Genomic DNA, 18,375 nt, shown 5'->3' on the forward strand with positions numbered 1-18,375 from the left:
CACAATTGTTTTTCAGCTCCATTTTATGCTATGAGATTAATCTATTTTAAAAAAGAAGCCAAAAAAATTGAAGACACATGTCTGTTGGGGGGAAAAAAAAATAAAAAAATGGAAAGCTAGCATGCCCAACGAAATACATTTCTTAAATTATATTTAATAAAATTACATATATTTTATCATGCTCAACGAAATTCCAGAACCTATCATGTGTCTGTTGCAGCATTCGAAAACAATAATGTCCAAGGTTATACATGTGTACCAGAATTCACGCCGAGAAAATAATAATAACTATGAGCATTTTCCAGGCACCTATTGGTTCCCAGGTACTCAAAAGCTCCCCATGACTGGAAAAATGTTTAATGAGAAGGCTCTAGAGTAACCCCATTAGGACTTGCATCATTCAATTTTTCTCCTAGTTTTCTTCTTCTGTTTTTCTTGTTCACGATATCTTTCACGCCTTTCTTCCCTCCGACGCTTTTTGGTTATCAGCTCCTCTTTTGCTTTTTTAGCTTCAAGTTCTTTCTTTTTCTTTTCTTCCTTAATCTTTCGCTTCTTTGTCTGAAAATACCCAGAAGTAATGAATTACCCAAAAAAAAAAAAAAAAAAAAAAAAGTGGTATCTTGATTCCACCATCAAATTAAAGAGAGAGAGAGAGAGAGAGAGAGAGAGAGAGAGAGAGAGAGAAGAAATCTAGACTGCATGGCCTACCTTCTCATTTCGAATCAATCGGAGGTGTTGAACTAATGCATGAACTTTTCGCTGGTGAGGCTCCATTACAACAGCTCTTCTATTCTCAAAAAGAGGCCTTTTTCGACTGGGTGTATCTTTAGGCTTTGATGCAAACGGGAGAGCTGCCTGTAACGACTTAGGTATCACCAGTGGATTGAACTTCTTTGGCTTCCTTTCAATTGGCTGTCAAAGCAAACACACAAGATGGTAAATAATCACTGTTGCAAGAGGCCCCAATAGCCAAAAACTGTGAGATCCTTTTTCACGGAATTAAGGATGGGATACAATGTGCTAATGCAATAGCCATCTTACACAGGGAATTACCTTGTAGAGTGAGTCTTTGTTAACAGGAATCGGTTGATTGTGTTCTCTCCTCAACTCAGCAACAGTTTTCATTCCTTGCCAGGTTTGATCCCGAGGTTGCAAGGCAGTTGTCAATCGGTTGTAAAATTTAGGAACTTCAACTTGAATCCAAGCCTTCAAGAAAACAATGTCACTCATCTTAATTTTGTCCTCAAAAGTGCACCTCACAATCCCTTCCTTTGGTTGTCCTCCCTTCTTATTCGGTTGGTTACCAATCTCTTCCTTTGCAGCCTGACCAGATTAAAAGGAATTGAAACTCAACTAATCAGACCAGAGGATGCAATGAAAACATTATTATTCATTTATGTCCAGATATTTTGATGGAAAAACAACACCAATCATGCACTTTTATATAAGAGTCTGATCATAAATATATATTAACAAACAATTACAACAGAAGCAATCCAAATGGACAAAATACGAACTGAGGGGAAACACTGATCATGCTATTGACCAACATACCTTCTTCACCTGCCCTCGAATCCCACTAACAGTTTGAACAGCAGCGCCTTCAAACCGAGCTATTTCAAGATCTGAAGTAAACATATCCTTTATAAGTGCCGTTTTCTTAAAGATCTTAGTGGGATAACCTACTAGCTTGAGCTTTTTCACTATCCGTGATGCATGGTTGAACTCTAGCACAACTGCAGTTGCTGTGATTCTAAACGTTGCCTGGACAAACAAATAAAAGCTCCTCAAGGACAAGAAAAGGGGTCTACAACTAGATATAACAAATAAACACAGATAGCTGTAAGAACAATAAAGAACATCTACATCTCAGACATCCAGTAATAGGATAAAACGCTTCCTCCTCACAATATGCATACAGAAAACTCTGCTGAATGCAGAGTTAAGAAGTTGGAAACTATTTTTGCGTTGATGTCTAGCCTTGCTTTTTGAAATTATCAATCATGCTAAGACAAATATTGTTATCAATAGTACATATAACTTTATTCTTAACTGCTGTTTGATCCAATCCAGATGATCTCCCAACTGATCCTGGGTAGGATCCCAATTTCAATAACCTTGATTGGTTCTGATCAGAAAGCTATTGTTCAAGAAAGCAAAGTCTCTTCTCACAACAAAAAAATGTTGCTTAGTATCAAATAACAATCAGACATGTGTATGTCCATTGTTAATGCCAACATAAGCTCCCAATTTGAGGTTTGGAACAGATTTCAATTTAAGGTGATTAAAAATCATTCCATTCAAATGGCGTGAATTCATACTATGTCAAACAAGAGATGCAAGTTTTAATTATATCAGCTAATAAAGTCATTCATGAGAGATAAAACAATAAGGAGAAAAAAGTCAGACCTGATTGTTTGACAAATTCTGGATAGCAACCACCCCAGTATTGGGAGGGGCAAGAGGGCCCCAGAACATTGCGAGGCAATGCATGTGCTCAGGAGTGTACTTAAGCATGCGATGCCTTCCATTACGATCTTCAATGGCATAAACAGGTATGGTCTGGTAGCGGCGCCACCCTATAGAAACAATGACAGGGTCTCTTGTTTTCAGTACTTTCTTGTGCCATCTGTGTCGCTTTAACCTGGTCTGAAAGAAACAAAAGAAGGCACATTTTTTTTTATGAATATTCAGCGACAAAGGGGTTACATGATAAAACTAATCATCAAAACCATACTGTAAGTGAACAAGCATAGTAGCTTTAGTTTCTACAGTCAAGAAAATGTAGCCTTTGAGCATTTTCTGAAAGCACCATATAAGTGAAATTTCCATACTATTAATATTAAAATGTGCAATAAAATATAATAAAATTTGTAAGTGGTCTCCAACCTGCATAAAGCCGACATTTTCTTCCCCAAGACCAATTCCACCAACCAAAACAGGATGGCAGGCATCAAAGTGCTCAGCCATCTCAGAAGGTACATCATGAAATTCCAATCGGAGGTAGGTCCCTGTTTGAAATCCCTCGATTTCTAATCGAGTAGCCTCGTCAAGTTCATCGAGTTCAGCTATATTCATCTGTTTCCTGATTTCAATATCCTCCTTCAACTAGAAGAATCAAGCAAAAGTTCTCATTTAGTACCTCTATTACAGAAGACAAATTTTTTGAATATATATCATAAGTACCTTGTCAAAATATCCGCCTTCTTTAGATTGATCCCAGGGAATCTTGCCTCCACTTTTAGAATCAAGTTCCTCCTCCTCCTCCTCAGGGAATTCAGACCCATCATCTGTATATCATAGTTAAGGTAACAAAGAGCAACTTTACAATGATTCTACATATTTAAGATGGCAAAGATGAGCAGACCAAATATGAATGTTGACATATAACTAAATGTTATAGGCATGTCATCTATTAGTAAATGTAAATCCATTAACAACCACTCTAAAAGGATCAACTCCTCCCCAACCCCTTGACGAAAGAAAAAAGGAAAAATAAAAAGTGAACTCTATATATATATATATATATATATACAAATCTGCCATGGTGCGCACCTCACCCCCACTATATTTTGAGTGCCTCATGTTAGGCAACATGTTGCGCGACAAAGACATGAAGCAATATGTTGCCTGATGTGAGGCGTGTTTTTTAGCAAAATTTTATATATATATATATATATATATAGAGAGAGAGAGAGAGAGAGCGAGAGAGCGAGAGAGAGAGAGAGAGAGATTTAGATTTTGCTTCAACCACAAACACACACACACAACAACGACCAAAAAAAAAAAAAAAAAAAAAAAAAAAAAAGAGAAAAAAATCAATAGAAGGCATGTCATCTATTAGTAAATGTAAATCATTAAAAACCATACTAATCAACTCCGCCCCAACCCCTTGACAAAAGAAAAAAGAAAAATAAAAACTGAACTATATATATATATGTATAGAGAGAGAGAGAGAGAGAGAGAGAGAGATTCTGCTTAGAGGGTGAAAAAAAAAAAAAAAAATCAATAGAACACATCAGGCGGATAATGGTGAGCAGAGGAGAAAAATGTAGTGCTGTCCAAAAATAATGAACTAAAATGTCTAAGAAAAAGGATATTCAGCATCAAACTTTTTACGGAGTGCAAGCTTATTTCGCCTCCGCTCCTCAACTGCCATATCATCTTCATTGCGGTCTGCAGCCTTGGCAGCCTTATCTGTCTCGTTCCCATTACGCTTCTCTCCTGTTTCTAAATCTTCAAAGTCACCATATACCTCATCGTCATCATCTGCATGAATCCCTGCAGACTGATTTCTTTGAGCAGCTTTTGTCCAGTCACCAGTGACAAAACGGTCACGGATATTCTCAATAAGCTTTTCCTCTTTCCAGTCCTTGAGATTTGTGTAACTCGTGAATTTGGAACAGTCCTCAACATTCAAATTTCCATCATCTAATCCTTCTCTAAGTTTCTGCAATTGATATAAAGGATAAGAATGACACAATATGTAAGTATATAAGAACAACATCAGCATTGATACCAGAAAGGCTGAGAAACTTAAATGCCTTGAAGTTAGAAGCATGCTTGCAACTGTGTCCCCCCCAAAAAAAAAAAAAACAATGAAACAATAACTAGGACAAACCTTGTTCCCTTCTCCTTTTGGCCTAAAAAAGTCATCACCATCACTTTCTTCCTCCCCGCTACTACCGCTGCTATCTTCTTCATCAATTGAAGTAGCTTTCATCAATGTAGAGTTACCGTATACAAGTTGCATGAGGTTAGTAGTTTGTCTTGAGGCAGTCCTTTTTGACAAAGATTCTTTCCACTTTGAAATGTTTCCCATCTCCTCTACAATTAAGGAATAGGAGGCAAAAATTAGAGACACAGATAAGACCTTGACAATGAATCAACACGATCTAATAATTTGTCTACTTCAATACACCAAGCAACTGATAGATAAATGTTCCAAATATCAACTTACTGTCTTAGTGTCCCATCAATGCATCACTTATACAACTATGTTAGTACGTATTTCCAATAGCTAAATGGTATAACATGAAATAAAGCTCAGAATACGTAAATAGTTGTACCTTCTGTTTCATAATCCTCTCCATCTTCCAAGGAAGAATCTGAACCAGAAGATGTCTGATTGTCTGCATCATCATCATCATCATCATCATTGTCTTCCTCTTCATCTAAATCCTACAATGGCATAAACGAAGTGAACATAAACAATGAAATTAAGGAGAATTATTTTCATTGAAAATGAACCTTGATTGTAGACAATTTTTTCTTTTTATCCATGCTATATAGATCAAGAAGAGGACTTGTTCATACAGATATTATAATAAATGCAGTTTATGTTGATTGCTTAATTCTATGACCCATTATTATGTTATACAGCCCAAATACCTTTATGCCACTTTCAATGCACATGCCATAAGATTGTGTCGAAGTTCGAGGACAATGAGAACAATTTTAAACTATCTACTTGTTCTAAGACAAACAAATACATTTAGGAATAAAAATGGTTCCCACAAATAATGGTGTCATTCAACAAACATAAATGAGTGTCTCTTTTTCACCTTTATATTATTATCATCATTGTCATTTCCAAAGACCGCCTTTCTCCTTAGCCTTCCATCATGAAGTTCAACATGTTCTTTCAAGTGACTTTTAAGTGTTGCTTGTTCTTCTAATGCATCATCATTCTCTGTATCAGACACATCATCTTTTTGACCAGTATCATCTTCATCCGAAGATGCCAAGCTATCAAGATCCTTAGAATCATTCTCTTCAATAGACACATCATCTTCCAATGATTTCCTGGACTGATATTGCTCAACAGACTCTATTTTTCGATTCTGTTCATCAGCTTCTTGACTATAATTTGCATCAATCCGAGCTCCTGATAACATATTAGGCTTCCGGCCAAAAAGAGAAATAAAACTCTTTTCTAACTTTTCATCGATAGAATATTTTGTGTTCTGCAGTGACTTTACTAAGACCTCACCCACATCATGGCGACCTCCTGTTAAAATGCCAATTCAAACACTTAGCTACAAAAATTCCCCCCCCCCCCCCCCCCAAAAAAAAAGAAAAAAAAAAAAAAGAAAAAAAAAGTACACAAAAAGAAGAAGAAGAAGAAAGATCTATGGCAGTTGCAAGAAGGAAAGAAATTTTGACTATTGAATTATTCGTATTACAGTATGCAAATGCAGAGAAATCTCCACCACATTAAAAAGGAGACAGAAGTACACCTTCAGTGTAATCAGAAGGTGTCATGTAATGAACATAAAAGTTCATAAATAATGGATATTTTTCACAAAGTAAGAAAAGAATTAAGTTGGAAACCTTTTTGCGTTGCTCCTCCATTTTCATCATCAACTTCTGAATACTGGACAAAGTGCTTATTTATGTTTATATAATAACCATCCTTGTCATACATGACCCCACGGTCAGACATGGGTCCATAAAACAACTTTTCCTTATCACGCAATCCCTTCTTTTTGGCAGCTGATGGTAAAGGACATGGATCAGCTAAGACTGTGACGCCAGCCAAACTGTAATCACCCACCCCAGCAATATGCACCTGTTACACAAATATACATCAGATAACCAACTTGTTATAAATTCCAAAGGAATAAAAGCTTGTACCAATCAAATTTTAGAGACCAGAGGGCAATGTTTCTTCTTTCCTAGTAGGAAAAAGCAGAAAGCCAAGTATAATAATACACTTACTTGATTAAGTAACAAATTCTAGGTGAGTTAATAAGTCAATCACCTGTGACTTAACATTCTAAGCATTAACCAACAATTGTAACTCTAAATGAGGTACTACTGTCAATCTCTCATTCATCTTCATCTTTGCTTCTCCAAAATCTTTTAGATCTTTTACCAAAATAAATTTCATTGAACATTGAAAGACACAGGCTATGACACACACCTTGGTTCCCTTTTTCAAGTTACAGCCTCTCAAATAACCATAAAGTATGATATTTCTGCCACATTTATTATCCATTTGCACTCTTTGAGGAGGAGTGACATCTTCAAAACGATCTACAAAGACATAAGGATGAGCTGTTCGCCAAGACAATGGACGAAACTTCTCGACAGATATGAACCGTGAAAGGTTGTGAATTTCACGTTTGGGGTACCTATTTGTTCAAGGGGAAGAAAGTTAGCCTTTGAAATGCAACCCAGAGGTTCTCAAATTTCAAATAAGTGGATGATCCACAGCAAAATGTTGTATAGGATACTTACTGTCCATGAATAAGACCAGATAAATAAAACAATTTAGCTCCATCATATATTTCAGTCCAAAAACGATGTTTTAGACGCTGCTTTGTCTTCCTTAACTTTTTTGCATCTTTGAACTGATCAAGGTGGGTAAGGACTCCCATAACCTTGGGGAAACCATGAACTTGCAATATATTGAGGAATTCAAAGGTTTCCTGATAAGAAATTGAAGCAAATTGTACAATATGAAATTCCCAGATGCCTTCATATTGAATTGATGTAGCTATGAATATAGTAATTAATCCTCAATAGAAAAAGAGGAGAAAAAAAAGAAAAGAAAAAAAGAGTTCATAAATACATAGCAAAACCAATGTCAACATAATTCAAGAACTTCCGCTAATAAGCATAGTCAATCGCAATGATCAAGAAAGCAAAGGCGACCTAAATTGTAGGTATTGGTGGAATCAGAATAGATTAAAGTAGTGCAAAGAGTTATATACAAACCAAAAATCAGATCAATCAACATAATTCTAAAACTTTCATCGACATAAATTGTTGGCAAGCACAAAGTGCTAGCATGCAAACACACATGTATAACAAATTATCATCGATGGAGTCTAATCATGTTGAAACTGAAGAGTAAATGAGGAAATGAAAACTTTAAAAAATAAATAAATAAATAAATAAATAAAGAAACTCACCATTTCAAAACCATAACTTCCATCTATAAGAAGCAATGCCAAATCTGCATATTTTGCTGCATCAATCATGCCGTTTATATCATTTGGGCACTCCACAAACTGCAACCGCCTTTTCTTACCTATAAAATTGGAGCAAACCACATAGTAAACAAAGCTCCAATCTTTACTGAACTTCATTAATTTGAGATAGAGCATACATACGAACCTGATACTACGGTAATCGGTCCCCGAACTTCATCTAAATTATGTTTGGTATAATGCTTTACAAGCGACTTTATTAAAAGAGACTTCCCAACCTACAACAATCCATAATGAATTCAAAACAATCGCATAAATTTCACAACTTATTGCCAATGCACCAAAATTTACAATCCAAAATCACTTCTGGTCCAAGTGTGTATATATATATATATATATAGTAAACCTTGGGAGGTCCATGCACGAGAACAACGTATGGAGGTGGTTCGCCATAGGACCGATTAATGCTCGGGACATGAAGCCTACGCTGCTCTTTTTCCACGGAACGCGCTTGCAAACGCTTGGCTTTTGCAGATGAATTGAAAGCGAATGCCTATTCCAAAGTATGCATATTCAAAATTGTTCCTTGTTTCTTCCAAATATTTGTATATATATATATATATAGAATTCATGAAAAAAATCTGAATGCAATTATACCTTAGGGTTTTGCTGCTTATCGTTTTCGAAATTGTCGCCCTTCTTCTTTCCGGATTTGGCCTTCTTCTTCTTGGCCGAAGAACCAGATTGTCTAGACCTATGAACCTTATGCGACTGTTCATTGCTTCCACTATCTATCGCCATTGAAGGGAGAATGAAGAGAAAATCGGAGTAGGGTTTAGGGTTTTAGCCAAACGGAAAGTGTAACCGTAATTAATGGCTTCGGCGAGCTATGGCGGCTAATCAGTCCAGTGGGTTTACATGAAAAAGTTTTAAATTTTTTTTAATTACATAAAAGGTCTTAAACTTTATATAATTTCGGTATTGACCCGTCAGATTCTCAGGCCTGTCTCAGAGCCCACAGTACCACAAAACATGTCCAAACCCAAACTGATACTGGACTTCTCCGGCCCGTTTCCTAAAAAGCGGAAGTACAAAAAAATATAATTATTATTTTTTTATGCATATATTTTATTGTTTTGTTAATTATAATTTCACCCAAAAAAAAAAAAAATGATGATTTTTGGGGTCTAATTCTTAAAGATATCACTTTTACTTTTCTTATTTTTTTAGTACCAATAAGACGATAGGTAAGTGGATGGATTATTTTATTCTTTCCCAGTCCATTATGTAGCTTTAAATTTGATAAATAAATTTTCATTATAATATATTTTTTTTATAATATTAGAGATTAGATTGTATAATTTCTTTATGAAAGATTATATAGTATTAAGACATGACAATTAAATAAAAAAGAAACTCAATAAAATTTGTACGCATTAAAAAATGGCAGCTAAAAAAAAAATTAATAATTTTGATGCTCTTATAATGTCCGTGTGGGATTAAAAAAATAAAAATAAAAAAGGAAAAACCTCTTACATTTTTTTTTATTTTTTATTTTTAATAAAAAACCTCTTTGAGTTGGAACCCCAAAAAAAAAAAAAAAAAAAAAAAAATTCAATTTTCATTTTCTGGTATTGAGAATGTAAGAGAGTTGAAGGAACTAGAAAGCGAAAAACAAAAACACAAATAGTGTTTGCAGAGCAACCATGAAGAACAGCAACAGCAACAACAACAACTACCGAGAAGAAGATCAGCCAAATAAAGAGAGTGCTTTCTCAAGCCTGGACTCCAGATTCAACCAAACCCTTAGAAATGTTCAAGGGTATGCATTCCAATTTTCCATGATGACTCTTTTAATCGTTTCTCACTCCTCTCGGCTTGTGAATTTCCTTAGATTTGTTGCCCATTTTGCGAGATTTTTTCATCTGTCTGGTTAGTTGTTCCAATTTCATCGTTAAAATGCCTATTTTTTTCTTCTTTAGTGGGTCTAATTCATTGCATTTCGAAATCCCAGTTGAAAATCCTTTTAGCAACACATAGTATATCTTTTGATCTCTCAAATTATGTAAATTGGTTTGTAAATTTGATGTGGGGTTTGCTGATTTCGATGTATTTGCTTAAAACCAGTGACAAAATTGTGTGCTAAAACGATCTCTGCGTTTGAGGTTGGTAAGTCAATATTGCTCTGTTCTGTTTGGTTGCTGGGAAAATCTAGGGGACAAAAAGAAGGATGCGCAGTTTCTGAGCAGTTGGATGCGCACCAACCAGATTATCATATTATTGTTTGAGAGCTGGAATCTAATATTAGGAGTATTATTTTTACTGGATCTCTTTTCCAAAATACGAAAGCTAACATCATACTTTATATCACAGTAGGTTCCATTAAAAAAATAATAATAATAATAATAAAGAGAGTGAAATTCTTCTCTTATGCTGGCATTTTCATTTTGATGTTTGCCTACTTCACTTGCCATTAGCTGTGCTTTTTCAGCGACGATTATTTCAAACCAAAGTGCCTTTTTTATTTTTATTTTTATTTTTTATCCTTTTCTGGACCGCTATGTTGCCAAAATTAAGTAGATCTGTGTTCCATTAGATCTTATTAAAGTTTGTACAATCGATACTGAAAGTTTGATATTTAGTCAGACATGTGGATTATCTTATTTTAAGATTAAGTCAATCAATGATGTCTTAGCAAATTTTTAATTCTTCTATTTCGATGGCTTATTCTTTTATCAGTGATTACTATCTGATTCATGTTTCACTGAGCAAGTATTGGTAGTTTTAGTTGTTTGTAATTAATTTATGATCTTTCTGCATGCCCTCTAGGTTGCTGAAAGGCCGTTCAATTCCCGGTAAAGTATTATTGACTAGGAGAACAGACCCTCTAGATGACTCAGCTTTACAAGAGACGTCACCATATTATGAAAGGAGCTACTCATACAATGATGCTGGGACAAGTGATCGCATGACCAAGGCAGCAGAGGTGTTATTATGGTCTTTTTGTAGGAAATTCCAGATTTAAAGCAGTTTTCTTACTCAATTAAGTGGAACTTTTCTTCTAATGTAGGAAGAAGTCCAGAGAACAAGCAGTCCAAACAGCAATGCAAATGTGAACAAGTTAAAATCTTCAACCTCAAATATTGAGAATGCTCCCAAAGAAGTACAAAAATCCACCATGGGTGCTAGAGCTACTGATTCTGCAAGGGTAATGAAGTTCACGAAAGTGCTGTCAGGGACAACGGTCATACTAGGTATAGTGCAATAATCCTTTATGTTTAATTATATTATCATTTTCATCTTTCTCAGGTAGATAATTGCTTTTTTTTGTTTTTTTTTTTTGCCTTCTTTAGTGTTATTCTTTGTTTTTCCTTCTTAATACGTTTTATGTTTAATAATTCTTTGTGTAGAGAAGTTGCGTGAGTTAGCTTGGAGTGGCATACCACCATACATGCGTCCGACTGTATGGAGGCTTCTCTTGGTAAGCTAAATGCTTTGGTGTTTGATTAATTTACCTCCTTTTTTCACAACATTTACACTTTTACACAAGTAATCAATAAACACTGCATGCGTCTTCACAACAATTTTTTTACAGAGCATTACAAAAGACATGTTAAGTTGCTTTTATACTTCTATTCCGCTTTTTTCTACATTAGCTGTTAGAAATATAAATGGTAATCTAGTTATTCTTTTGGTTTCTTGATTGGACCCAGTGCTTGAAGGATTAACTTATTCAGATGGTTTTGTAAATATAGTTGTGCTCTCAGCTTTTTTTTTTTATTTTTATTTTTAAATCTTGTAATTTAGGAGTCCTGATTCTCATTATTAATTAGAAAAAGAAAAAAGGTGCATTATGTGGGGCTTGCCTTTAAAAAAAAGAAAAAAAAAAATGTTGTTGCTTGTATGAATTTTAAGAATTAACTCACAACAGGGATATGCACCACCTAATTCAGATAGACGGGAGGGAGTTCTGAGAAGGAAGCGCATTGAGTATCTTGACTGTGTTTCTCAGTATTGTGACATTCCTGATACTGAACGTTCAGATGATGAGATCAACATGCTTCGCCAGGTTCCAATACTAACCGAATCTTGATAAGTGCTAACTTTTTTATGTGCAATCATTGATTGTTTCTGTAACTATCTCTTTTAGATTTCTGTTGATTGTCCAAGAACTGTACCAGATGTTTCCTTCTTTCAGCAAGTACAAGTTCAGAAATCCTTGGAGCGCGTGCTTTATACATGGTTAGTTACTCAGGAACAAACAAATGTTGTAGAATTAAAGTAAAGATGAAAACACGGGTTTACTTTCTTTCAAAGTTTCTCTTAATTGATTTTAGGTTTTCTATAACTCATCCATAGATTTCCAGATACGATATGAATTTGACTTAACCCAGTATACAGTTACACTTCTTTTTTTACCCTTTCCTATTTTGATTCATGAAATGATTAATTTCATTATAAAAATGCTTAATGCCCCATTGGGGCCAGTTGCATTTATTCAGTTTTCATTCCTCCAACATAAAATGTAAAATATGAGAGACATATAGTTCTGTTATTCTTTTCCAGACATGTTATGTAGACTTGGATTGTGGGCCAGTAGTTAATGGTGAAGGTGTCCCAATCTTAGAAGAAGCCATGGATTAAATATTGTTTCTATTGGGACATCCAAACTAATTCAAATAAACAACTTTCTGTGCGAATATTTCCCATATATTCTCTATGTTTATGTCATTATCCTAAGACTCAAACGCATATCAGATGCTTTACATTCCCTATTATTTTAATTATTTATTTTGGTTACTTCTCTTGAGTGGCTAGTTCTTGGTGCTGAATGTTCTCTTATTTGATGTTTTAGCTCCATAGTAAAATAATGAAATTGGTGTATAGTTGTGAAAATTCCCTCATTTGGGTATTTATGTTTTTCTTAAAGTGCTTTTAAGTGATTTTCTCTGTGTCACTTTCGTAATTTCTTTCAGGGCCATTCGGCATCCTGCGAGCGGATATGTTCAGGGAATAAATGATCTTGTTACACCCTTTTTAGTTGTTTTCTTGTCAGAGCACCTGGAGGGGAGTGTGGAGAATTGGTCAATGTCTGATCTAACTCCTGAAAAAATAACTAATATAGAGGCTGATTGTTATTGGTGCCTGTCAAAGTTACTTGACGGTATGCAAGACCATTACACATTTGCTCAGCCAGGAATCCAGAGGCTTGTTTTTAGGCTTAAGGAATTGGTCAGGCGGATTGATGGTAAGCCCTTGTTCTTGCCTTAAGTTTCTCTCTTCCACCCCTTTCTTTTCATGAAGTATTACTTTTATATGGAATTGGCATGTTACATTTGGTTATTATTATTATTATTTCGTTTTTATAATTACTTTTGGTGTTAGCAATTCTGTTTTAGTTTTCATAGAAAAGTTGGCTTTTTGTCGGACTAGAGTCTAAAAGCTTTTAGGTTCTATTTGGATAATTAATAATGGTTGCCTATGTACTGCAGCAATTTGGTTGCATAAATTTTAGCTACAGCATAAAAACTAAAAGGTCTGTCTTAGAACTTATTGGTATTTTCAACCATACAATTAAATTGCCTCATATTGTTCTTACATTGCTGCAAACTTATGTGCATGTATATGGTGAAGGGAGAATGTTCTGCTGTTGAAATGTGCTTGATATTGTTCTGATTGAAGATGGGCATGTGTTATTTGGTTATTCTGTTGAGTTCGATAAGAAATGAAATTCTAAACTATTGTAACATCCTTGGAAAGTGACAAACTGCCTGTCTTGTTACCTAATTTGTCCTGATGCAAGAATTGTGCCAAAGTTCTATCTTCATCTTTACATTTGCATATTACTATTTATTGTTTCTTTTAATTTACTTTATTCAAGTACAATATTTAGTGCTCTTTAACATTTTTTTTTTTTTTCCATACTGCCTCAGAACCTGTTTCTAAACACATGGAGGAGCAAGGGCTGGAATTTCTTCAATTTGCTTTCCGGTGGTTCAACTGTCTTTTAATACGAGAGGTCCATTTCTACCAATGTGTTATTTTAACTCAAAATATCATTTTTCTCTTCTTTCAATGTGCTTTCACTTGGTAAACAAAGTTTTCATGAGATTTTTGAGATATAGGAGAATACTTCTAGCAGAAATTCAGCAATGACGTTGTGCTCCATTTGCTTGCTTTCAAAGCTAATGACATATTTTGTTTCTAACAGATCCCATTCCATCTTGTTACCCGCCTGTGGGACACTTATCTTGCAGAAGGAGATGCATTGCCTGATTTCCTTGTATATATATTTGCCAGTTTTCTTTTAACGGTGAGATATAAATCCTTCCCTCTGCTTTGACTTAATTTCTTTGGTTTAGATGTTAGGATATTTTATTACTTTAAAAAGGAAAATAGTTTTTCCTGATACATATCTCTATTAACATTGTATTCACTTTCCACTTGGTAAATGTTGAGACTTCTAAAGGCAAGCAATTCTAGACAAGTTTAGCTATGCGAAAAAAACTTGCATGGCAATGTTTGAATATGAACTGCTTGGAATTCACTATTACCTTTCTACACTGTTCAGTGGTCAGATGAGCTTCAGAAGCTCGATTTCCAAGAACTGGTGATGTTTCTTCAACATCTTCCAACTCAAAACTGGACTCACCAAGAGCTTGAGATGGTGCTTTCAAGAGCTTACATGTGGCACAGTATGTTCAACAGCTCTCCTAGTCATTTAGCTAGCTAAAGAAGGAATTGTGACATCCACTGTCTGTTCAATCACTCAAGATTTTTGTTTTTTTTTTTTGTTTTTTTTTTATTTTTATTTTTTATGTTTTTCATATCTTTTAATGATTATATTTTGATCACTATTTTCTAGTTCGTGAAGTTTACAACAATTGTTTTTATCTTTCGAGTTGGATGGAACCAACCATATTTTGCATGTGTAACGTGTGATTGTAATATTTGTACTCTCAAGCACTTGTCTGTAGAGTTAGAAAAAAGAGAAGCTACTTGACTGTATTTGGGTTGCTTCATTCATACACTTTTCGTTCAAAGTTCCATGTAGAATTATTTGTGCACTCAGCAGAATGGTCTTCAGTCCGAGATCTGTTTTATTTTATTATTATTATTATTAACTTTCTTTTTTATATGGTTTGCGAGATTAATTATGTTTCTTTAAAAGTGAAATATTACTTGAGGTTGTAACAGACCACTGCAATATGTTGTATCGTTATTGCTTTTGCCCACATTTCCGATCAAGCTCCTAACAAAGAATTTCTTTAGCTTCATGTTTTTTTTTATTTTTTTTTTTTTTTTTTTTTTATTTTATTTTTTTGGGGCAAAGGGAAGGCCAAAAACCAACACTGTGAAGCAACTTCATGCATTCGGATTGATGAGAAAAATTTGTGTACAAAGACTATACCATGTCACCATATCCATGCTATGGTTGACTATCATTTTTCATTATCATGCTTAAACGAGGGCTTGGTATCATCCCTACAGTAGGTTTTTTTTTCCTACGCTATCACAAACAACTAGACCTGGCAATTTGGATCATGACACGGCGACACGATTCGAAAATGACACGGAATAAATGGGTTTGGGTTTATTATAAGTGGATTCGGATCATAATCGGGTCAACCCGTTTAACACGATTATTAATCGTGTCATTTTCGGGTTGACCTGTTTAACTCGAAATTGACTCGTTACGACCCATTTATTAAACGTGTCAGTTTCAACCCGACACGATTATATACCTATTACAACCCATTTAAATTTAATTTTAAATTAATATTTTATCACTAATATAATATTTAATAACTAAAAAATATTATAAATTAAAAATTTTATAAAAATAATTTTCTATTACTAATTTTTTAAAAACAAAAAATACATCTTTAATAAAACAAAAACATAAAAATAAAAATAAAATAAAAAAAATTTTCGGGTTAATAAGTTAATTTTCGGGTTAACGGGTTAATAGGTTAGTTTTCGGGTTAATAGGTCAATTTCAGGTTAACGGGTTAATAGGTCAACACGACCCGTTAAAATAATCGTGTTAAACGGGTCGTGTCGTGTTGACCTGTTTATAAACAGGTCGGGTTGGTATTTTAGATACCTAACACGATTAATAAATGGGTCGTGTTCGGGTTAGGCATTTTTGACACGATTATTAAACGGGTTAACACGAACACGACCCACCAACCCGAATTGCCAAGTATACAAACAACCAACCAATAATACTTATCTCCAACTCTTGCATATACAGTTGAAGTGAATCTACTCACAATCAAACCACTCACACTTGCCACAGCCTTCTCAGTTCAGTTCACAATTCTGGCTCATCTAACACAAACAAAACAACTCAATACTTCTCGGCATAGCCTCAATACTGACAAACCAAGACTAGTATGAAAATGCCTAATATTAATCTCCGAAATCCTTTTTGAAAAAAAAAAAAAAAGGTTTCTGCAGTAGAATCACTCAACTCACCATTAATAACAGTAAGCAAAACTATTCCTAAAAGACATCTCTGAATTAGCTTTGGATCACACACTTCCAAAGGACAAATCATGAGAATTTCCAAGTCAGTCGAAACCATCCCTTTTGTGATAAATATTAACATCCCATCTCGCCTAATCTAGACCATACTTGGCAAACTTGATGATCTTGGTGGTAAGAGATTTTAAAACGGTGTTTCTCACTTATTATAACAACATCTCAAATGGAGAGAGACTACATGGCATTCATGGTACCTCTTTTGCTCTTCGTTGATAGGTATAGATCATCTTAATTTTTGCCTATTTTCAACTCGTATTTATGCAAGAAAATAAAGTATATAATTCATAAATAATCTTTCATTTTATTTTTATGGCAGAAATGCAAAGAGAATATTCTCTACAAAGGAAGGAAATGCTTGCCATGACGGTTGCTTGGGTAATATATAATTTTTCATAATATAACAACAAATTTTTTATGTAAACATTATCTAAACATGTTATGTGCGTATATAGCAGCGTCAGAGGTCTTCATTAGCCCAAAATGACTGTCATGGCATCACCGGTCTTGCTTTGTGGTACATATTATATACGTGTGTGTGTATTAAATCTGCTACTTGTTTATTTCAATAAATTTACTTTGATGCATTTGGACAAATACATAATGTTAAAAGACTTGTTTAACATTGTTTTCAGAGAATCTCACGCTCAAGCACCAAAGATCGTTAATAATTTGCCCAGTGTTTGCTTCCTTATTTTATAGGGTAATGTCTGTGTAATATTTTTAACTAATTATTACAATTTTTTCTTTATTTTATTTTATTTTATTTTAAACATAATATAAATTTCAGTCCATCTGCATGTTGCAGGAGGATGATCTAAATGTAAGGTCATGATCTGGGCAAGGATCAGTAGGTGATAAAAGAGGTTTTCACATGTATTATATAAAAATGGTATCTTCAATTTTTTTTTTTATTTTTATCATTATCATTGCTTTTTGTTATTATCATTGCCAAGGTCTTTGACATTTTCCCGCAAAAGCAAGAGTCAGCTTCCTCAGAGGTGATTAACAGAGAGGGACGGGATTTTCAGATGAACAAATGAAATATCTAACAATGCATTTGATATGTAAAATATATTTCTTAGGAAAAATCTACAAATTTGCTAAACATAAAAATAAATACATAATATATATATATATATATATATTTTTTTTTTATCATACATGGACAAATGGTTGTTGCATCCGAGCACTGCCAAGTGGAAAAAGACCGTACTACCCAGACAAACTCAGGTAAATTGCAGTCGCAACTCCAAGCGAGTAGACCCCAATTGCCGTCCCAACCAAACCCTTCCCGGCCCGAGAGACCACTCCGATCCAGGCGATTCCTGCGACTCCGATCGGCACTCGGCAGAGAACCGCTTTCCCAGCATTGGACACGATCGCTTCAGCGAAGAGCTCCACAGCCCAAGCTTTGAATTGGGCAGGCCCAAGAATTAGCTCCTCGCCCGCCGCCGATACATCGTCGTTGGAGCTGCGAGTCACAGCGCGCAGGGCCGAGTCGACCTGAGAACGAGTTGGAGCAGACGGGACCCACTTGATGACGAGTGGGTGAGATCGGTCGGTGGTGAGAGTGTGGTGGAGATGCTCGGAAGCGGCGGCGAGTTGGTACGGGAATACGCCTGGGAAAGCGTGCTGGGTTAGGGAGAGGCAGTGAGAGAAAGCTGAGTCGCTGGCCGAGTCGAACTGGGGCGAGTTGGAGAGCGAGTTCTTGACTCGTTTTGAGGCTGATATACCCATCTCTTTCTTTCTCTCCCTGCCTTCGTTCTTCGTCCAAAGGCTCTGCGCGTGTGAGGCTGAGGCCAGCCAGAGAGATAGAATCTTTATACTACCGCACGTGTAAATAGCCTATAATATGTATTCCAATTTAATAAAATTCATTACTTTTTAA

General features: G+C 35.1%; 3 protein-coding genes across 3 annotated transcripts; 1 reads left to right on the plus strand and 2 right to left on the minus strand.

Moving 5' to 3' along the window:
• Window positions 1-122: 122 nt before the first annotated feature.
• Window positions 123-8,850, minus strand: LOC107435087 (uncharacterized). Its single transcript, XM_060815194.1, has 18 exons — window positions 8,595-8,850; window positions 8,344-8,490; window positions 8,125-8,215; window positions 7,920-8,038; window positions 7,243-7,433; window positions 6,926-7,136; window positions 6,334-6,571; window positions 5,565-6,010; window positions 5,070-5,181; window positions 4,622-4,827; window positions 4,100-4,450; window positions 3,187-3,291; window positions 2,890-3,108; window positions 2,410-2,649; window positions 1,555-1,764; window positions 1,054-1,323; window positions 709-912; window positions 123-558 (listed from the first exon to the last, which is right to left on the minus strand). The coding sequence occupies exons 1-18, from the start codon at window positions 8,736-8,738 to the stop codon at window positions 397-399; spliced, it is 3,666 nt and encodes a 1,221-aa protein (XP_060671177.1). The 5' UTR covers window positions 8,739-8,850; the 3' UTR covers window positions 123-396.
• Window positions 8,851-9,522: 672 nt separating this feature from the next.
• LOC107405962 (GTPase-activating protein gyp1) lies at window positions 9,523-15,073 on the plus strand. The gene is made up of 10 exons (XM_016013052.4): window positions 9,523-9,759; window positions 10,767-10,923; window positions 11,008-11,191; window positions 11,348-11,418; window positions 11,869-12,006; window positions 12,088-12,179; window positions 12,914-13,185; window positions 13,871-13,956; window positions 14,149-14,250; window positions 14,509-15,073. Exons 1-10 carry the CDS (start codon window positions 9,644-9,646, stop codon window positions 14,668-14,670), a joined length of 1,380 nt encoding a protein of 459 aa, XP_015868538.3. The 5' UTR covers window positions 9,523-9,643; the 3' UTR covers window positions 14,671-15,073.
• A 2,443-nt stretch (window positions 15,074-17,516) lies between these two features.
• On the minus strand, window positions 17,517-18,234 carry LOC107406511 (uncharacterized). Its single transcript, XM_016013647.4, has one exon. The coding sequence runs from the start codon at window positions 18,222-18,224 to the stop codon at window positions 17,700-17,702; it is 525 nt and encodes a 174-aa protein (XP_015869133.2). The 5' UTR covers window positions 18,225-18,234; the 3' UTR covers window positions 17,517-17,699.
• Window positions 18,235-18,375: the final 141 nt, after the last annotated feature.

The sequence above is a fragment of the Ziziphus jujuba genome, chromosome 1 (assembly GCF_031755915.1).
Source record: "Ziziphus jujuba cultivar Dongzao chromosome 1, ASM3175591v1".
Lineage (NCBI taxonomy): Eukaryota > Viridiplantae > Streptophyta > Magnoliopsida > Rosales > Rhamnaceae > Ziziphus > Ziziphus jujuba.

Bases quoted from the DNA above. Each gene is read 5' to 3' on its own strand.
- LOC107406511 (XM_016013647.4), bottom strand. From the start codon at position 18,224: ATGGGTATATCAGCCTCAAAACGAGTCAAGAACTCGCTCTCCAACTCG.
- LOC107435087 (XM_060815194.1), bottom strand. From the start codon at position 8,738: ATGGCGATAGATAGTGGAAGCAATGAACAGTCGCATAAGGTTCATAGG. The intron at 7,434-7,919 runs GTGAGTTTCTTT...ATTTCTTATCAG, and splicing joins GAAGTTATGGTTTTGAAATG to GAAACCTTTGAATTCCTCAA. The intron at 2,650-2,889 runs GTTGGAGACCAC...TGTTTCTTTCAG, and splicing joins AAAATGTCGGCTTTATGCAG to ACCAGGTTAAAGCGACACAG.
- LOC107405962 (XM_016013052.4), top strand. From the start codon at position 9,644: ATGAAGAACAGCAACAGCAACAACAACAACTACCGAGAAGAAGATCAG. The intron at 11,192-11,347 runs GTATAGTGCAAT...TTCTTTGTGTAG, and splicing joins AGGGACAACGGTCATACTAG to AGAAGTTGCGTGAGTTAGCT. The intron at 13,957-14,148 runs GTCCATTTCTAC...TGTTTCTAACAG, and splicing joins ACTGTCTTTTAATACGAGAG to ATCCCATTCCATCTTGTTAC.